Source organism: Anser anser, assembly GCF_964211835.1.
Source record: "Anser anser genome assembly, contig: HAP1_SCAFFOLD_223, whole genome shotgun sequence".
NCBI lineage: Eukaryota > Metazoa > Chordata > Aves > Anseriformes > Anatidae > Anser > Anser anser.
The window spans coordinates 7,166-27,508 of record NW_028154045.1 but is presented as its reverse complement, the minus strand read 5'-3'; the positions used below and the strand labels follow the sequence as shown (position 1 = coordinate 27,508).

The 20,343-nt window shown below is 45.7% G+C and overlaps 2 protein-coding genes and 2 long non-coding RNA genes across 4 annotated transcripts; all 4 read right to left on the bottom strand.

The window, feature by feature from the left end:
- Nucleotides 1–561: 561 nt before the first annotated feature.
- Nucleotides 562–3,234, bottom strand: LOC310890906. Its single transcript, XR_014577347.1, has 2 exons — nt 1,258–3,234; nt 562–841 (listed from the first exon to the last, which is right to left on the bottom strand). It is a non-coding gene; the product is annotated as an uncharacterized lncRNA (long non-coding RNA).
- Nucleotides 3,235–3,306: 72 nt separating this feature from the next.
- Nucleotides 3,307–5,723, bottom strand: LOC310890907. The gene is made up of 3 exons (XR_014577348.1): nt 4,867–5,723; nt 4,067–4,129; nt 3,307–3,808 (listed from the first exon to the last, which is right to left on the bottom strand). It is a non-coding gene; the product is annotated as an uncharacterized lncRNA (long non-coding RNA).
- A 477-nt stretch (nt 5,724–6,200) lies between these two features.
- Nucleotides 6,201–10,152, bottom strand: LOC310890903 (zinc finger CCCH domain-containing protein 11A-like). Its single transcript, XM_083853229.1, has 5 exons — nt 9,084–10,152; nt 8,523–8,716; nt 8,180–8,299; nt 7,274–7,397; nt 6,201–6,829 (listed from the first exon to the last, which is right to left on the bottom strand). The coding sequence occupies exons 2-5, from the start codon at nt 8,574–8,576 to the stop codon at nt 6,726–6,728; spliced, it is 402 nt and encodes a 133-aa protein (XP_083709355.1). The 5' UTR covers nt 8,577–8,716; nt 9,084–10,152; the 3' UTR covers nt 6,201–6,725.
- A 2,581-nt stretch (nt 10,153–12,733) lies between these two features.
- On the bottom strand, nt 12,734–17,920 carry LOC310890904 (small nuclear ribonucleoprotein E-like). The gene is given in 5 exon segments (XM_083853230.1): nt 12,734–16,326; nt 16,534–16,571; nt 16,574–16,592; nt 17,064–17,090; nt 17,286–17,920. Coding segments are annotated over 5 exon segments (330 nt in total). The 5' UTR covers nt 17,340–17,920; the 3' UTR covers nt 12,734–16,134.
- Nucleotides 17,921–20,343: the final 2,423 nt, after the last annotated feature.

Genomic DNA, 20,343 nt, shown 5'->3' with positions numbered 1-20,343 from the left:
CAGTATATGCCATTTCTTAACGGGAAATCCCTTTTCTGCAAACCGGCTCTTAAAACCGTAGCCAACCCCTCCTGCACTTCAGTCTTACCCAGGGATTGTTATTCAATTAACCCAGGGCTACATTTAGAGCCCAATATATTAGCAGGTACATTTTTCAGTTTGGGGGTTTCTCTGTGAAGCCAGAGCACCCGGAGTCTAGCAGAGATGGTTCAATTTTTGTAGCAAGAGGCACTTTGCCACCTTGCTTAATTTTCCTGTAAAAATGTTAAGAAGTCTCCATCTGCAAATATCTGTTTACTAAGTTAGTCATTTTTCCCACGGCACACTCAGCAGAGTTTGCTCCCCACTACAGGAAGCTGATCTGCAGCCATCACTTCCCTCTGCTCTCCCTGCACTCTTGTCACCTTGTATGTTTGTTCGGGTGGCATTCTTGAGGACCAAAAGGCAGAGGACACTACTCATCATTTATCACCTCACGAGGAAGTAGAAGAACTTCACCTCATCCTCATTTAGGTATTCAGACAGAGCAAGAAGTCACTGGAAAGCTGTACCGACTTGCAGCATTTAAAGAAAGTAAGTCTAATTAAGCATTCCTGCTAGCTGCTAGAAAGTCATTTCACGTGACTTATTTATCTTATAAGATAAATAAGTGACTTATCCTCTGATGGATTTGGGCTTTAATTATCTCAGAACCCTCCTTTTTTCCCCACCTGTGACAGAACTTATGTTTCACTGGGGATATACACCGATTGAGAAAAAGAACAAGTTGTGGTCATCACCTGTTTTGGGGATTTTCTTCAAGTCTGGTGGCTGGGACGTGCTCCAGCGTGGCTGGAACAGCCTAGAAAGCAGCAAAACAGTGTTTAGGACTCATGGGTAAAAGATTCCTTACTAGCTTTTTCCTCCATGCTGCTTCTCCTCTGGCATTGCGGAGCCTTAGCCAAAATACAAAACCAAGGTGCTCCTGAAGAAAGTTAATATTCACTTGGAGGTTACTAATGATCTTGTGTCTTTTAAGAACACAGCATTAATGGACAAAATCCTCCACACCAGAGAAATCACAGAATCACAGAGGACTAAGTAAATAGTGCCATTAATCTAATAAATATGGAAGGGTACTACAAGAATTCTGTAGGCAGCTACTGGATTTAAAAGGAAACAGAAGGCCTGTAGAACATTTGAGTTTTCCATCTTTTCTCCTAGAGGAGGGTATAAATTTTACAAGGGATCCATTTCTGCATTAGCCCCTGTCCTTACCATAGCTGCTTTTTTGGCTGGAGGTCCCATTGTGTCTGCATCGGAGGCAGTCCGTGGTTTCACAGCTGCTACAGCAGAGGGAAAACTGCCAGGTGCCTTACGTTTCAGTGCCTTCTTCTTGGGGGAAGCGACTTTCCCATCCCAAGGCTTCGCAAACATGTTAAAGTTGGCTAGAGTAAAAGGAAGAGAGAACTGATACAGTCTTGCTCTGCCTCATGAAAAATCCACGTTCTCTTCCTCATTTCCACGGCCCTTCTACACAGTTAACTGTATTTGGCCAGCAGAATTACACTGCCATTGCCTGGATTCTCAGCAATATCTTCCACATAGTAAACTCCGTCTACCAACAATCCATACAAAGGAACAAAGAAAGTGAATGGCTACAGTAAATCATAATCCAGGACGAGGGAAACTCAGACACAGAGCGATCCCAAGTGCAAGCAATACTCTAAGACGTTGTATGAAGTCTAGTAAGATTCACAAATGTTGACAGCTTTTGTATTTAAAGTCTTGCTCCCTCTAGGAAAGGAAAAGCAGCAGGTATAGTAAGACAAGAGAGTGTATGCAACTGTTGTACCAGCTTCCTCTCCCCTGCAGTGATGTCCCACAAAATTTATTAAGTTGTTCTACAAAATCCAAATTTGTAGAGTCATATTCTAGTCTCCCATTCCTGACCTAACGTCTGGCCGGCAGGAGAAGAAACGAAAGAAAGCTGGGTACTTGTTTTCTTTGTGTGTTTATTTCCTCGTGTCCCGTGAGACAGAGAGAAAGGCTACAATGTGCAGTGCATGCAGCCTTTAAGCCCTCCTTATCTCCCTCACACAATCTCATTTTACAAAGTTGATATAATCTTAACAACGAGGCCTTTGATCCTCTGTCATTTTTGACAGAAACTGGCCCCCCACATTAAGATGCTGATGCATGCTTTACAAACACATACACGTGTCAAGCTAAGCAACACATGCCAAAGAGGAAGGTGAACTTGAACTCAACACAGGGAGGACTTCATACCATAAACAGATGGCAGAAAAAAACAGAATACCAAAATTAGACTAAAAAGCCCCTCAATGTGTTAATTTTCTAGTGGGAAATACAGAATACCATCACGTAATTAACGAAAACAGACATGGTTGCACGTTCTGGCCCTTCTTTGCCTTTGAACTTTGTAGCCTTAAACTCTTTTATCCTCCGCATTGAAGGAAAAAGCAAAGCAGATCCTGAGCAAATGGAACTTGCTCAATATGGGAAGCACCTCACCGGGGCAGGTATTAAAGCATCTTATTACCTGATAGCTTTGTGTTCCATAACGATTTCTGCCCGGCTGGGGCAGGTCCAGGTTGTGCTGGGGGAGCTGGCACATTTCCTCCACTCTGCTGCATCCGCAGAGCTTTCTCGCGCTTTATTTCTTCCAGGGTTTTAACACGCACTTCTCCTTCTGGCTTGGCTTTACCTGCCGGCTCCTTCGACTGCACTTTGCTGGGCCCGGAAAGAGTGAGCACACTCTGCTTCTTGGGCTCACCCTCAATTTTTGCCCCTGCGCTGGGATCTTTGGTTTTACCATGCCATTCAGCCTGGGCTTTGGCTTGACTTTCTCGAAGAGCTCTCTCACGATGGATTTCCTCCAGTGTTTTCACATGGATCTCTCCCTTTGGCTTAGCAGCCTTCCCTGTCATCATCAAGAAATGAGAAGCACCAGCATTTAAAGAGAGTCCAACAATAGTTTAAGTCTCCAAAATTTGTCACAGTACTAAGGAAAACTAAGCCTGAGCGTTCCCAATAACCCATCTTAGGACAATAGCCTAACATTCTCCTCCTCCTCTGAGCCACTTGTTGTATTTTGAAGACCAGCCCTATCCAGAGAGAGTTGCTACACAGAAATGCTAGTTTACTTGATTACTTTTTCAGACTGCATTTCAAATTCCTGCTCCCGGCAGTGGCTCTATTCTAATTGTATATGATGGTTCACAGAAGCAGCTTAAAACCTAGACAAGGCACAAGCGGAAAATAAACACACACCTAGAGGCAGATTTCTGATAGTGGCTGTCAGAAGAGCTTCAGCACTCGAGCAAGAGGAACCAGTTCTTTGTTTTCATTTGAATTCCTTTTTAGGGCTGTATGAAAACGGTCTAAGTTCACGGAAAGGAAGAAGGAGAAAGTATATTTAATAGCCAGTTGTTACCTTTCGCAGTACTAGTCCGTTGAGAAGGTAATCCTAGTCTCTCCTTCACAGACTTGGGAACTTGAACTGCAAAACAGAAAAAGACCAAATTAGGGAGGCTGCATAAACGTCAACTTTGTGTTCACATTCGAAAACAAGGCAGGAAAGGTAACTTTGAATCCCGGTGATTAAGACCTCAGCCAACATGCAAAAAGAAACATCGCAGGAAAAGGACAAACAGAGAGCCTAAATACAAAACCCGTGAATCACATCCAGATGCCTGTTTAGTAGCTGTACCTCTCTTTGGTGCTTTGTCAGCATTTCCCGGAACCTCCACCTTCTTCCCCAGCCTTTCAGCAAGGCTGCGCTTCACGGGAAGGGCGCTTACATCAGCTTCAGACAGAGAAAACAAGGAATATTTTAAGAACATTTCTTTGCAGGAAGATTTGAGAACAGTCAACCACAAGCTTCTATTTTTCAAGCATATTTTCATAAAATTGCCTTTCAGCTGCTAAATGGTTTTTTTGCCATTTCTGCAGTCAACACAGATCTCCACTGCAACGCATTTTCCTCTCACACGTCAAAAATACTCTTCGATGCAGTCATATAGAGAAGGCGGCACCTAAATAACAGCTCATAAAAAGTTCTTACCCACGGAGGCTTTCCGTTTTCCTTGTTTCTCAGCAAGATCTAGTCGAACCACAGGTTCCTCCCCTAAAACAAAAGTAAAATTTTTCTATTTCATAGAGACCAGTAGCCAATAGAAATAGTATACTGTTAGCCCATGTCCAAAAAAACCCAGCAAGACACTGTTTTGACAGCTAAACCACACAAACTCATATTACAACTATAATTAACTTAGAAAAAGTATCCATAGTCTCAGTGTTTGCCTCAAATTCCAGCTGAATGTAGTCGAGAATGAATCTGAGTCTGCTTGACAGCTATACTTTGTGCAGAACAGAGCTGCATAAGCAAGCAGAATATTATTAGGTACCAATGCTGAGAAATATTCCTTTCTAAGGTGAATGTCTATGAGTAAAAGTACTTCTTCACTTCTTTCCCTTTCAAAGGAATTTGCACAACTCTAAACAATATAATTTATACACAGACTCCTATCGCACTACTGTCCACACGTGCCACTGTCAGCCTCTTTAAAGCTTCAGAAATTGCTTCTTACATAGCACTGTCCTCTAGAGCTCTTTCTTCTCGTTACTCTCCTGTTTTTCAGTTATCCCCCTATTTGCATACTGACACATTTTTTTCTTTCTCCTGCTACTGCACTTAACCTGAGCACCAAAGCTTTCCAGTACAACCAGGGACTTTCAGCATAAAAGCATGTTTTGAACAGAAGGCGGCAGCACCAGGAGGCTAACAGGGGTGAATTGCCTTCCGTCTTGCTTAACCTTCCAGTTTAGGAGTAATGAAATCAAAACAAAAGCATTAATTATTACCTTCCTCTGTAGACAGTGTCACAGTTCTCACCACTGTCCGGACATTTTCCTTTTCCGGAGCAGGAAAAATCATAGAATCGACGGGAGGAAGAGAAGATCTTGAAGGACCTTCTGCTCAGAGCAAGCAAAACATAAGGAAGTTTACCAAACAGAAAAAACTATCACGAAGAACAAAAAACTGTAATTATTCATTACTGTCAAACATACAGTGACCAGAGCATGCAAATAAGAGAGGTGACTAATTTGCCTCTGGTTGCCCTTGGAATTCCCATCTAGAATACCAGCTGGCTGAGAATCAGGTTGCTCGATGCCCCCAGCTAAACATGGAAGTCTATCCCTCAAGCAGCTCCCAGCCACCATCACCTGCCATTCTGAAGCCAATCAAATTTCACTTCTTTGGCAAATAGTTGGATTCACCAAAGCATAGCCAGCTACCCGGTATTACTGGAAGAATTTTTTTTTGAAAGAAAAATCATCACACAGGATGAAGGTGAAGAGGGTAAGAAAGTAGGGAATATTAACTCACCACCGTGTCTCTTAGTTTTTTCCTTCATTTTCTGCAATTTGATTTCTTCAAGTGTTTTTATTCCAAAATTCAGACCGTCCTCTGAAAACAGAAAACAGTTAATGAGACTAAGGCTTAGAGGCACTCACTGAGGACCACAGATCCTCAGGCTTCTTAGTGCTCAGGAACTTTCAGAAGTATTTAGAATAAACCCTGTCAACACTCCTCACAAGTGAAACAACCATAGAATCAATGGCATTTTGCCCCTCCTTTCACCCTTCAGGGTAAAAACTGTAGTTTTAATTTTAATCCATTTACGTGATATTAGATCCCTCTATCGTTAGATATGGCTTTCAACAGTGGTTGCCAGGCTGCACGTGCAGCCATTTAAACTCCATGCTGTGACCCTGTTTTGTTCTCCAAAAGGAAAGAAAAGGAGTTCAACTTTCTGACCCAATGGGCACATGATGGTATCAGGGAGAAATGAGATCATGGAAATAACCGAGTCCATTCAGCACCCCTACATTCTGTTGTGTTTTTACGCCACATTGCTTTTGAGTTAATTGTCAAGTTCTCCTTCCGATTTATCCTACTACAGGTGCTGGAATACCTTGTTTAGCAGTAGTAGCACTGGCTTTCCGAGTGGAAATCATCCGTAATCCATTTTGGCCTTCCTCAGCTGGTTGCTGGACGGGAGTTTTAGTTTCTTCTCCTTCCGCAGAAAGCTGGTCTGAAGGGGAAAAATCTATTCAGTTATGCATAGGCCAGATTGTTTGTGATTATGTAGCTCATGCAATGACACTTCAGTCCATGGTTCCTATAAAAAAGCTTTTTTTTTTTTTTTTTTTTTTTTTTTAATACAGCTACACTGACCTGATGAACTCGTAAGTAGACTACCCTAGGACAAAACATCTAGGACTCTAGATTCTCTCTGCAGCTTTAACTACTACACAACATATTACTCTTCAGACAAAAAAAAAGGAATTTCCTTCCTAGTTTCACATAGAGCTTTACACAACAGACCAACTAAAGCCAAGAGGGGTTCTAAGCTTTCCTCCAACATTTCAGGTTCTGTCCACTGACTGCCAGACAAAGCCACCAGTGACCTGACCAGACTGCCTGCCCTATCGCTAGTCAGACCTCAGGTCATCTGTGATTTATACATTGATTTACAGCACAAATTCCTTCCAAGAACCAAAGACTTACACAATCATTTACAGCACAAATTCCTTCCAAGAACCAAACCATGCTCACCATCATCATCTTCATCATCATCTGCAGCATTGATTACAACTGGAGGGTGTGTAGGGCTTGGGACATTTTCCGAGTTTTCCACTTTCATCACCCGCCTTAGCTATGGAGAGGGATTGGACTGGACAGAAAGTTTGTTTTGCTGCAGTGACATCTGAGCCACTTTCAAATCATCGTCCGCGGACTCAGGCGGACTTGGCAGTGTAGCTAGAGGAAGAGGAGGATCATCAGTAATATGGCAGTTTAAAACTTTGACCACAATGCACGAAGATGGTAGCTAAGGCAGATAACCTGCACAGACAATGAATTCAGCATCTCCTTTTGCCCATCCCGCCACTGTTTACACCGTGAACAATGACTTGCCTTCAAACAACAACACATCTCCCTACCACCCAGCAGAGGACGAAACAACAGAAAGCAAACTGCAAGGCAAATATCACACAAAGCAGAGAGAAGCTGAGCATGAAAGCAGAAAACAAATACCAGCAGTACAGCAGCAGTACACTCGGTTTAGCTGACCACCTAGGACTGCAGACCTTTTCCTGCACTCACAAATGGACGGTTACCTGATGTCTCCTACACTATTGGCACCCACTAAGTAATATGCAAAATTAATTCTTCAATACTTAAAGAAAAAGGACCTAAACTCACTCTTGCTTGGTGGTAAGAAGACTCCATCGATGTAACGTCCCTTTGCGTGATGAAAAGCACAGTTGGCTTTCTGACAGCCTACTGGCTGCTTCTCCCAGTAGCAGGGAATCTCACCGCGCTTTTTCTGAAGACAGAAAGAAAGACAAGCTCGTGATAACATGCACCTAAGGTTTGCAAAGAGATGCACAGTTCCAGGTCACGACAGCGATAGGGCTGTCACAATACAGTGCTGAAACATCATTCCAAAGGTCAGTTTATCACGGAAGTATAGTATTTCCGGGCATATTCACAAAGTTTGCAGAAGCTGTAACCACTATGCACGTTTAGCCCTGTCATCATTCAGTTTGAGAAGACAGGCACTCTCAGACATCAGTTTAGGGTGGGTTAAACTAATACGCCTAGGATTATACTAGGATTATTCAGAGGGAAAAAGAACATCTTAAATTGCCTACGTTAACTCTATCCAGAACTACTTCTTGGAGACTTCGTTCTTCTGCACCTTTAACTTTCCCCACTGCTTCCTAGCCCAGGCAGCTAGAACAGCATTATCTGAAGGACTCCGGGACACAAGAGACCTGATAGATCATTATCAAGCCTGCTCTCAGGAGGCTAGTACAGCCTGTTTATTACCCCCCTGCTCCAGCAGGTTTTAGCAGTCTAGTTAGCGGTTATTCTGCATCTGTTGAGACAATACTGTCGGCGTCTAATAAAAGAAAATCTTGCTAAGACATACCTAAGGCATTGATTTTATTTCCCTCTCCTTCCTCCCACCCCCTCCCCTGCTAACAGAAACCAGTGTAATTCCAAAGCAAATGACTCTATCCTGCAAAAGCACAATCAGCACACCTACAGCACTGAAAAATGCTTTTGTTGATTTATTTTGAGAACACATCTTTAGGCACTCACGTCAATTTCCATGTGTCTGAATCGGCAGACATTCCTGAAACAACGACCCTCCTGCCACAGCGTGCAGACTGTCTCGTTCCCCAGAGCAGCTTCGCAGTGGCGGAAGGAACAGTTGTCTCCCTGTAACCAAAAGGAAACCAACAAGGAAAATATAGTACAGCCTCAAAAACGTCCATGCTACTGCCTCAGGTTGCTACGATTGAATTCAGAATCTATCTGGTTATCACGTTAACCAAAGACCAGTGTGCCTCCTCCTCCTACTCTACCCCTTCCTGAAAAAAATGAAAAAAAAAAAACCAACAAAAAAACAAAGCAAAGCAAAGCAAAAGAAACCCAGCCATACCTTGGTACAGGTAGAATAGAAATAGAAGTAGCAATCGTCTCCTTGTTTAGACATGCCGATAAGTTCTGATAACAAGCTCGGGTTCTCTCCACAGGGACTTCCTCTGCTCTTGGAGAGAGCTGTCTTCACCCTTGCTTGGGCTGAAAGTCTTCCACTGGCTTGTGATCAGTGAAATCTTCTTTTTAAAAGTAACCCTAAACAAAGTACCAACAAGTGAAAAATAATGAGTAACAAGCATTTTTCCAGCTTTCTTCTGTTCATCAAATTAGTCTCTTGAGGAGAGCAATGCCTTGAAATCAGCTGTTACGGGAACTAACACAATATTAAACTAAAGTTCTGTAAAGCTGCCAGGAGCTTTGTCAGCAAGTGTTCTCTTCCACGTCCTCAATAATATGCCTTGGAGCACACCTGGAAGCCTGAAAATGGAGTCACTTCTTCAAAAACCACCTGATCATACATGCAAGGCAATGATCAACTATGGCTACGAGTAACTTCTACAGAATGCAGTATGACGCATTAAATAGCATGTTCCAGTCACTGTGGGTCTTCGAGTTCACCTACCTGGACAACCTCAGCAAAGTTATTGATCTTCAAAGACTTCCAGTTAACTTCTCCTGGAGGCCGAACCAACACTGAATCCGTGAATTAATGATAAAGGGGTAGGAAGAATTTGCCTCTCCACTTTGCCAAGGGAGCCTCTCATCCACAATTCAAACATAGGATGTGCTTTTAAACAGCTTATAACTAATGGAGGAAGCAAGTCCATCTGAACACTCTCTCAGACTGGAGACAGCCAGGGTTAGTTAGCTCTTCAAAAAATAAAAACCAAAAAAAAACCCCCACAAAACAAAACAAAAACAAAAAAAACCAGTGCCTTTAGAGATGAACTCGTGATTCAAAGTGGCTGCAAAAATGAGGATCCATCTTCCACAGCCAGACAATTTGACTTTTTTTTTTTTTTTTTTATTCAAAATTCAGTATGTTCCAATCTCTGGTCTTCAAGATTTCTTCACCTATTAAGAAAACACTAAAACCTTTCCCCGTCTTTATTACCTGTACAGCAAAAAACACACCAGTGCATAGAAATACACAAATGTGCATACGCATACACACATATGTGTTTAGACACACACACGAGGAGTGAGTGATAGAAAGTTAGCGAGAGCGACAGTGGAAATCAGAAGTTTTGCCTTTTTGACACAGAGAGCGCGTAAAAACTCTCTCATTTTGAGGGAACTAGAAAAAAATGGAGGATCTACCAAATATTTTGATGAGTATGCCTTCGAGGCCAATGCTTTATACCATGAGTGATCTGGGGGCCAGCACACAAATATGCATACATATGTACATGCATACAGGATAAACATATCTATACACACAAGCGTGCACAGTATATGTTGTATGGTATCCATATGGAGAACAACTCGTAGCCCTGATCAGACACGTAGAGTTGCAATCAATTAACAGCAGGAAGACAGCAGATCAAGGATACAGCAAGCTTTGAGAGGCAGGGCAATGCTCACTTTGCCAGTGGCATGGCTGCATGATACCAAGAATTTTGAATTAGTTTGATTTTTTGGAAGCAATTTGTTTTCTTTCTGCGCTGTAGCAAATACCACAGGTTTGCCATCACGTGCTGTTCCCTAATCCATATATCCATCATCATCCATTGCTGCAAGATCATGAAAGGTTAGAAAAGATGACTTAGGTCCAATTTAACAGCCAATGATTTTTCAATGACCAGAGCTGCAACAGATTTTATTTAGCCACAAGCAGGTTTTTTTTTCTGATGTGAAGTCAGATATTTTGATTTTTTTTTTAAGACACTAAATGTCATAAAACCTGCAACCAGACCAGATAAAGTTCAAATTAGAGTGATTCTGAATCCTTTCATTAAAATGCTGCACATTTCTGTGCAAATTATTTCTGACTCTTCTGGACAAAAGCGGATGAAATAGTTCTTACAAATTAATAATAAAAGGTTGGAACCTTTTACTCACACAAACACTAGTGAATTTTCCAGGAAGTATTATTTTGGCAGGGAATTTTCCCAAATCTAAAGTAAAGAGGGGAAAAGTTGGGTTCTCGTATTAGTTGTTGGTTTTGACTGCTTGACAAAGGGAATAAAAACAGTAGTTAAGTGCAAGGTTTCCTTCTCTTCTTTAGTATTGAGAGGAATCGTCACTTCCGACCTTTAGCACCTTCAGAAACACACTTAGTGCCATGCAGATTCCTCTGCATCTACTTCTAAAAATTACTGGTGCTCCTTAGCATGGAAGTTGGACTTGAAATCTTTTCCAGATTGAGCTCTTTTGAATGCCCAAGGAGCTCATCATTTTGCTTGTTGCCTTCCATTTTCCTGAACAGACCCAGAATGCTGTTCAGGGTATGAATGGATCTGGTCTAAGGAATGGGAAGAAAGCAAAAACCAAGGATACCTCACAGCCCTAAATGCCATAAAAAGCAGTCTCATTTTAAAAAAGATCTCCAAAGCTTTTTTTTTTTTTTTAACTGACATCTGCCAATATGGCGATCCAAGTGCTGAACAGAAACCAACTGAACTAGCCCCTGAAAGCCTGAATAAAAATGAGTAACTCTGGTGCACTCAGCAGGTCTGTAATAGAAGTTGGCAAGAGTTTTAGATTTCTTTTTTCTCCAGGGTGCTAGTAAAGTTTTTGCGTTACGAGATTTTGAACTCTTTTTGTACAAAAGAATTACAGATGCACTACAGTCACGGTAGCTGGGGGTCTGGAAATACATGCCAACAAGTGTCATAAACTTTGCCTTTGCTGAAGGAAGATAACTAGTCCAAAGAAAACCTGTCTAGTTTGTTTTACAGGCTTGTCTTTCTCAGTATGGAACAAACTGACCTCCCTGGTCTAACTTTCCAGTTGGCTATTCTGCCTTTGTCCTGGAGAGAAGAGCAAGAAGGGAACAAAATATTTTTGCACTCCAAAAAATGCATTAGGGAAGGATTATCACACCTACCTAAGGGTAATTTCTTGTTTGTTTATAAAGCACAAAGTCTTTCTCTTGGACAGTCTCTGTTGCTGGCCTGTTTTGTGCCTTCCATTTATAATAAAGGTATTAAAGATGCTTACCCCGTTTTGGTGGTTTTTTTTTTTTTTTAGAACAGTGTAAGCAGACAGTCGGATGACAAGCAAGAAAGAACAGCATAAACTCCTTGTTGTGACCCTGCTTTTTAATCACCCAGCATCAGCCTGGCTGCAAAACAGTCTCCGCTGATTTACCTGCTTGTTAAAGCACCCCACAGGCTGCAAGTGTTGTGTGCTAGGTGTCAAACTATATTTAACGGTGCATAGGTAAACCATTCATCTTCCCATGGTCGAAGCACAGAACAGCCCCCTGCTAGCACAGCTCATCCTTGCTGTAACTGCTTTTAAACCTATTTGTTGGTAAGAAAAGAGCTCAGTACACCACCTTCACAGGGCAAAAATTCACATGGAAGAGCAGAAAAACCCAGAAGTGCTTCCTGAACTTCACGTTACCAACAGCACCATCGGATTTAGATCCTGGCCTGGCATCCAGGATGCACGGCCTGCAAGCACTGCTGCGATGTGGAAGTGCCAAGGCAGGTTTTTGGCCTGCCCTAAAACACTTTTTTTTTTTTTTTTTTACAAACAATACAAAGAGTGTGCCAGGTATGCTGTAATGCCCGTGTGCCAGGTCAATAGAGGATATCCAAACAACAGAGGCGCTTCTCCTAATTTCCCGCGTGAAAACACTTTCACAGCGTTCTTTTCACGAAGAAACCCCTCTCTATCTTCTCCAATGCTCCAGGACCTGCTGCAGCTGCAGCGGCTGCGCTGGTACAACCCGCATCTTTGACAAATCTTTTCAACAGTTCTGCTTTACCTCGGCACAGTTGAGGTCACTCCTCTTCCTCTTCCAGCTGAGGAAGCAGCTTGCGGGCTCTGCCACACGGTCGGTGCAGAAGCGAAAGCTGGGAACACAGCAGTCAAACTCTCACTGCTAACGAAGCCACCAGGGCAGAGGGCTGACACAGACCCGCCAGAGGCGAACCGTACCCGCTCTCCCTCCCGGCTGCGAGGCTCGCCGCAGCAGCCCCGACCCGAAGCGCTCACAGTGCTTTGCTTGGTGATGTCACCGATGAGTCAGAGTCCCCAGATGAGCATCTGCCTTGCCACTCTTTAATGTTGGTGTTGTTTTTTGGTTGGTTGTTTGCTTGCTTTTGAAACTTATGCAGGTTATGGTAAACCTTCAGGTAAACCACAGATCAATGGGGAAGAAGTCCCACACGAGGGAAGGCCGTGCTTTTCTTCCAGGCAATGGCGCATGCTTTAACATGCTGCATTCAACAAAGAAGCTCTCTCCATTTTGCGCAGTGGCAACAGGCACGACTGCAACACACGCACGTGTAGGCAGCACCTGCAGGTCCCAAACCCTTAACCAATTTTTAGATAGCACCAATTTTTTATGTAGTTGCTTTCCCTTCATCCATAACCCCTTTTTTCCTTTCTTTGTATCGGGTGGCTCTCCTCCATTGTTCTCTCTGTCATTTTCCTCCCCAGTGTCTGAGCAGGCACTGGGAATCGTTTCCAGAGGAAGGGTACTGCTGAAGCTACAACATTTACTCTCAGGGAAAAGAGAGTATGTGAAAGAATACATACTTCCTTTCTTTTTCCTTTTTTTTTTTTTAAATCTCTGAAATCAACGCTGCGGCCTGGCAGCAAATAACTATGGGAGTAATGATGATTCCTCATCCTCACTGTAACGTTGTAGTTAATGTCATAAAGAAGCAATTTCCCCAGACAGTGGCCATTTGAGATGGGAAGGGGCAGTAAGAGGAAGTTTTCCTTAGACTAGCTCTTCCCCCAGAACACCTCGCCATCCAGCAACAAATTCAATTCACCTGCTCCGCCTGATCAGTCAAACGCGCGTCCGACTCCAGCACACGCCACAGCGGTGGTTCTGACGTGGTTTGAGAATCACCTATCCGCAGAATATCTCGGGTTTGTACACTCAAATAACGCAGTCTTTTCCAAATAAGGCCCAGAGCTCACACTCCGAGTGCAGCCTAACAACACCAGAGGGCCGGTAGGCTAAACATTCCCATCCTGGCAACAGGACTGACCCGGGCAACAGTAAGCATCCCTTCTGCACTTTCATTGTGAACATCAGCATAAGGAAACAGAGACCTCCTCGATCCAAGTTTGAAGAAACAAACACAAAGGTCACCCAAGAGGGTTGTTTTCAGCAAACTAACGGAGAAATTAAGGTGACAACCGCGTGCATCCAGAGTTAGTCAGATCCCGAAGGCAGTTCCTTTGGGAAACGCAGGAGCAGCGCGCCAGATGACGGCTACCTTACAGCGCACCCCTCAGAGGCACTGCTACGAAAGGAAGGCAGAAGGTTGGAACTCAAAATAACTCGCAAGGCGGGTTAAGGGGGAAGCTTTAATTTCCTGAGCAGAACCTCCCCCCTGAAGGCAGCCCAGGGACTCTTTGCTTCCCTCGGAAGACGGCAGGGACGGAGGGACACAGGGCCAGATGGACGGCCAGACGGCCCAAAAGGCCTGAGCAAGGGCTGCGGAGCGGGAGGGAAGGGCAGGGCAAGGGGAAGGGCGGCCCTGGGCCTGACAGGGCACCTTGGGCCTAACCCCAGGCAGCAGCTCCCCGTCTCACAGGGCCCGCGGGGGGCTGCCTGTAACAGGAGATGCGGGCAGGTAAATTTTACAAGCACTGCATCACAAATACCCTGCAACACCTGAACTATTCACTGGGACAGCCTCCTTCCTCACCTCCTGAAAGCTCCAGCTGGCAAACCAAGGACAAAATGAAAGGCAGATGTGGAGGACCTCGTAAGATACTGTTTTGTTCCCTACGTGCCCACTGCTGGTGACACGTAATGCCTCCTGTTCCCGAACGACATTGGCACGTTACATCTTTACTACATGCTGAAAGGAACTCAGCAACTTGAACACAACTTAGAATTACCCATCCCGGCAGCAGGCTGTCCAGCTGAAGCTGCTTTCGCCAATCAAGTGTGTCATGCTGCCCCTCAAAGGTTTCTTCCTGGGAACGTCTGCTGTGACACTCCTGACGTATTACTTCTCGGAATGGCAGAACTGCGCTGGGTAGGCCCCACAGCAAGACTCGTATTTCTGTCCTTCCCTTTCAGGAAAGGATCTCCCACCTTGAATTTATTAATTTTCATGATGATGATACACAAATTGAAGTTTTGAAAAACTGAATGCTGATTAACAGATTTCTAGCACAGCCTGTGCATCAAAATTCATTTCTCTCCATTTAGGTAATCTTAGTTTCTGAGTTACAGTTACAGTCAAAATTTTTCTTCTTCGATTTTTTTCTTTTTCTTTTTTTTTTTTTTTTTGTGATCAGAAAAACGAGGGGACTGGCTGTCCCAAGTCAGCCGGGGAACTTCTCTTTGGTCGATGCATCAAGGAACTCAGCTCTCTTGGGGAAACTTAAATAGAAAAGACAGATCTCCAAACGGATAAAAAAAATAAATCAAATGATAAAAACCCAACCGACACATCTGATACCCCAGCTTATTGAACAGCACAAGGGTTTAATCTACAGGCTCTGTCCAAAGCAGCAAGAAGTGACAGATTTAATCTGAACCAGTTGCCCGCTCTCACTCTCTGATCTGGAGACGTTATTGGACAAGCATGCGTAGCAGTAACACTTGTAAACACTGGGTTACTGCACCACAGCCCTGAATCCCTCACGGGCCCACTAAGATACTTTTACTGACTGATCCACAATAAGCACTCCCAAAAAGATTCTCAACAAGTTAAACCCTGTTTAGAAAGAATCTGAGGAACCTGTCACTGCAGCAACAAAGGGCTGCAATTGCATGCAAAATCTCCAACACCCTCCTTAGCACCCTGCTAGCTCAAGGACTGTGTGGGGCTTCCGTGCCCTGAACGAGTCCACCCTGGCCACATAATGCAGATGTAATGGTCAAGAAAGCACATAGCGTTATCGAAACTTATCAGATCCACAGCAAAAAGAAAAGCCGACGCTTCTATATTTCTCCTCCTCCATTCACAGAAGGAAGAGACTGAAAACAAGCAGATTTGTGGTTTACATTTACAGTTAATGTGAAAAATGGCTATTTGTGAAATACATCACGTATTGTTTCAAGCTACAAACAACTCGCTCCCACAAAGGAAGGACTTTTGACCTCAGCATGCAACCCCAGTTACAAATAACTTCCTATCTACCAGCGGGCCGCGTTCCCCTGGCACTCAGTCACTCCGCAGCACGGCAGCCACCTTTGTTCTAAGGATGGCAAATTCTACTTAGAAACGCTCTGTAGAAGAGTGATGCTGTCCCCTTTTAACACGATACGGCCTGCAGCACAGAGAAGGGAAAGAGGGGATTAGAGAGAGCCCAGAACCTGAGAATAATCTCGTGTTTTCAGAAAGTGTTTCGTGTGGTTGAGCAGGGTTTTGCCCATCACGCAGAGTGCAGGCCGCCTGGTATTACACGTTCCAAAGACCAGAACTGGTCTCAGGCAGGGACAGATTCTCCTTCATTCAGCAAAATCAGCAGCTCAAAAATCATCAGGGACAGAGATGTAGCCAGGAATTGCTCACTGAACTTCAACAGCAAGGCTCGTCACACGGTTGGTACCTCTCAGTGCTGCTACCTAGAAGGCTCACCCGGGCAGGTTTCAGACCGCGCGTCACTCGGGTTGCACAGACACACGACACACCCAGCTGTTTCCTTGATTTTGTCTTGGAGTGAATCTCCTCTGCGTCGTCCAGCGCCAAATTCACGTACTCGTCAAAGCCCTAGAAATCGGCAACAGTGGCAATTAGTTCAGCAACAACACGAACCATCGTCAGCTTTGCTGAGCCAGGCTGGACAATGAAGACTAATTGTTAGAGAAGCACGATTTCTTTTTTCCCTTGGGCTAGTTTTTCTTGACAAGAAAAAATAGGATTGTGAATGAGGGAAAACAAACTAACGACGTAACGTGGGGTCGTGCTGACACTCACGATGATGCAGCCTTCTATCTGCACGTTCACTTGCTCAGCCACACCTGGATCCTCGAGCTCTGCAGAACGAAGGAGGAGAGTAAATTGGAACACAAACACCGCGAGCAGTTTTGTTCTCTCTCGTGTGTTCAGAAATACCCGCTAACCATAGCCGCTAGAGCTCCCAAACACTCCAAGGAGCAACTCTCAGGGGCAGTTTCAATTAACAGTCTGACATTTTAGAGTCTTATATGACTGGGTGAATACTACACGTTTGCTGAAGGACATGTTTCCAGTCACAAGGGAACACTCCTGCACGCCCGGCTGCACGATCCCACTCCCGTTAACACGAGGGCGAAACGCCGGGCTGCGCAGCAGCTCCTTGTACCCACCAGCACGCCGCACAGCTCTCCATTCCCCACAAACCTGCCCTGAGCAAGGGGTGGGAGCCGAAAACTCAGCGAGGGAGATCCCCGGACCCTCCCCGCTCCCCCCACCCCCCCCAAATCCCCATCCCCATCCCCTCCCCGTCCTCTCCCCGCGCTACTCACGCTCTGCAGGTAGCGGAAGATGAGGTTCTGGGGCGCTGCGTGAAGGGCTCAGCACGGGGACAAGAGCTCCAGGCCCGGGACAAGGCCTCAGGACAAGGCCTCAAACCCTGCAACGAGGCCCCAGGGCCCCGGGACAAGGCCTCAAGGCCCGGGCCGAGACCCCTGAGGCCGGGGCCGCCCCCCACCCGCTCCCCCGTCACTCCCCGGCCGCAGGAAGGCTACGATGGGCTGCACCATCACCTTCTGCACCTTCTGGTCCTGCCCGCGGTACGCCATGGCTGCCGCCGCCTCGCTGCTCCCGCCGCCCCTGCTGGGCCGCCTCCGGAAGCCCCTGAGGCCGGGCGGGAGCGCGCAAGGGACGCTGGGATGCTGGAGGAGCGTGGGGGGCCGCTCTAGCAGGCCGGGAGGACCGCGTCTCTATGGTTGCAGGCAGGGGTCCCTGCGCTAGCTTTATTGGCGAGCAGCGAGGCTGGGGGGGGAGGGGGGCAAGACAGCCTTAAATAAAATACGAATATAAAAAGTTTTATAAATGGCTGAGTCCCAAATAGGATTACAATCAAAGTTTACAATTTATTAAACGAATAGAGGCAAGCAAGCAGCGCTGGGTGCGCCGGGAGTCTCTGCTCCCCCAGGACGCACGCCTGTTACGTAAGGCGTCTGGTTTTGATGCTCCCAGGCTAATACATATTCATTACTACTTCGAGAAGAGGCAGGGTTATTAGAATTGGTTTCCGGAATCCGAAACCCCTCCCAGGGGCCCCTGCGTACCAGTCTCTGGTGGTCTCTCGGGGCTTGCTCGGGCTGAATGCTGGTTGTCTTCCTCTCAGGCTTTTGTCCTTCAATTGTCCTTCAGCTCCCCCTTCCTCCTCGTTTGGGAGCCTCTGCGCCGGATTTCAGAAACTCTAGCAACATCCCCTGCAGTAGTCAGCACTTTTCCCTAAAAACCCCTTTGTTCTCTTATCACCTAGACCCGGGCCTCGATGGTAACCCTTCAAATCCCTTAGTGACACGAATTGCTGGACCATTCCTTACAAAAGGAAGGATAAAATATGTAGAGGAGCAATGGCACACGCGAAAGCCCAGCGCCGCGGGCAGAGGCAGCGAAGGTTGACGGCAGAACAGTGCTCGGTTTGAACACGGAGAGGGAAAGCGAGGGGAAGGTGGCCGAAGCCGGCCGCAGTCTCTGAGCTCTCCTCCTCCTGATTGTTTTCTCTCAAAGCCATTTCTGTCTGTGTGCGGGCACCCGGAGCCGGCAGAAGTCCCCGTGAAGTCCTTCGGCAGGACGGAGGGCTGCGTGGGCTCCAGTGAGAGAGGGAGTTAGGAGAATCTTATCAAGTAGAGATAGAGCGCTGACAGCGTTAAACTAGGATGCTACTTAGTGTCTTTGCTAACTATGGTGCATTGTGCCAATTAACTAAAGCAAGAAGCCTTGGGCCCCTTACCAAGGTCAGTCTCCTAATAAGAGAGTGAGCCTGTCTTAAGAAACTGGGAGAAACTGGTCTTGCAGATGGACAAGAGCCAAGGAGCAACTGAGTCTGTGCAAAGACAAGAGGTCAACTAGCGGTGACGAGGAAGAGTCATCAATCTTCATGCCCACGACCTCCCATGCTGCCCAGCGCTGAATAAACATACCTACTTTACAATCTCACTGATTGTGGAGTCCCTTTTCCGCAAGTCACTAGCAGCGGTTTCTTCCGCAGAGGTTTTCCCAGAGCCGCTTCAAAGCTTCCCTCGCGGAGCTGGGGCGTCGCAGGGGGTCGTCAAAGCACGCACGCGTGCACACACACACACACACACACACACACACACACACACACACACAGGCGTTGTTGTCCAAACAGAAAGTATTTACAACAAATTCGACAAGCGGTTTTCCTCTGCCAGCAGCAAATGCCTGAGGGCCCCTACAGCTTCACAAATCATAGCACAAAGAGCCTAAAGTTCCTCTAAAATTTAGGGAAATGATTCAAAATAGATCTGCTAGGGGAAAACGATCACTGGCGGCAGGGTACACAATACACGCGAGTCTCAGCTCTCCTCCGCAGGGTCAGTGCCCACGCCCAAGTGCGACGCTGATGGCACCCGAACATTTGCTGTAGCAGGCAGCAGAGCCAGCAGCTCAGGGGAGCAATTTTAAAAACCAGGAGGCACTTAAACCAACCCTTAATTGACCCAGTTACTGCAGGAGAGTCCCGACTACTCGCCCTGGAGTCCTACTGTCACCAGCAAAAAGCACCAACCAAAGCTTGGGGGAACTTTGGTACAGCACAAGAGAAGGGAGTGGGGGTAGCGTAGCCGTATCGCAGAGCTGCTGCTTTTCACACCATTTTATCATCCCTGATAATTGAAAGTAAGGCCGGGTGGGCTGACCCCACCACCACCACTCCTGGCAGCATGTTTGGTCCACAATGCTAGAATAATTATTTTGCTCCCTCCCGCCCCTACAGCTTCATCATCTGAAAAGATTACAGTCAAAACAATGGCATACACAAATAAAAGTCAAGAGTTGACATAGTAACTCCGGGATTTGGGTATCAACTGTCCGAGAAATCAGAACACTCAGGCTTCACAATGTGCCCAACATCGAGCTGTGCCAAGGGGGGGCGGAAGGAAGAAGCTTTCCGTTTAAGCCTTCAGAGCATCGCTCCATCACTACGTCAATTCACAGCCACCACAGCGTGCCGATGGACATCTTTCTGTGCCAAAAGAAACAAGTGCTTTGTCCTCTTGATATCAAAGGTAGCCACCTATAGTTACGGAACCATGCACAAGACCTTAACTCTGACCAGCAGGAAAACTTAGGACAACTGAGTGCAGATCCTGCCAATTTCTACCAGATCCAACTGTGCTTTAAGTCTCATTGCAAAGCCTCAGTTAGAAAAAGGATCACCTCAGGGTATCCAACAAGAAGAAGAGTTTTTTTTTGTTGTTGGTTTTTTTTTTTTTTTTTTTTTTTAATATACCATAGGACTATGCAGTTCAATCATCAATCATCTTGGAAAGCTCAAGGAGGAGGTCATCCTCATCCTTCCCTGGGTCCAAGTCGAGCTCGGCTTCCAGTATGCCGTCTGAGAGTTCCCAAAGTAGCATCTCTAAATCCTCGTCTACAGATACGGGCGCGTTGCCTGTGGAACTCAGCCGGCGTGTCCTTGCTTCTTCTAGCTGGGAAGAAGCTGAAGTCGAGCTTGAGAACTCCATTGGCTCCACGGATTCTGCCTGGCTTCCAAGATGTGCTTCAGGTCTTGGCAGAGCAAGGAAGAGAACAATCAGTATATGCCAT

What these genes read in the sequence shown, in the direction of transcription:
- LOC310890903 (XM_083853229.1), bottom strand. Translation starts at nt 8,576, where the DNA reads ATGTCTAAACAAGGAGACGATTGCTACTTCTATTTCTATTCTACCTGT. An exon ending in TCAGACACATGGAAATTGAC is followed by an intron (nt 7,398 to 8,179) that starts GTGAGTGCCTAA and finishes TTCTGTCTTCAG; the next exon opens with AAAAAGCGCGGTGAGATTCC. An exon ending in CTTCTTACCACCAAGCAAGA is followed by an intron (nt 6,830 to 7,273) that starts GTGAGTTTAGGT and finishes CTCTTCCTCTAG; the next exon opens with CTACACTGCCAAGTCCGCCT.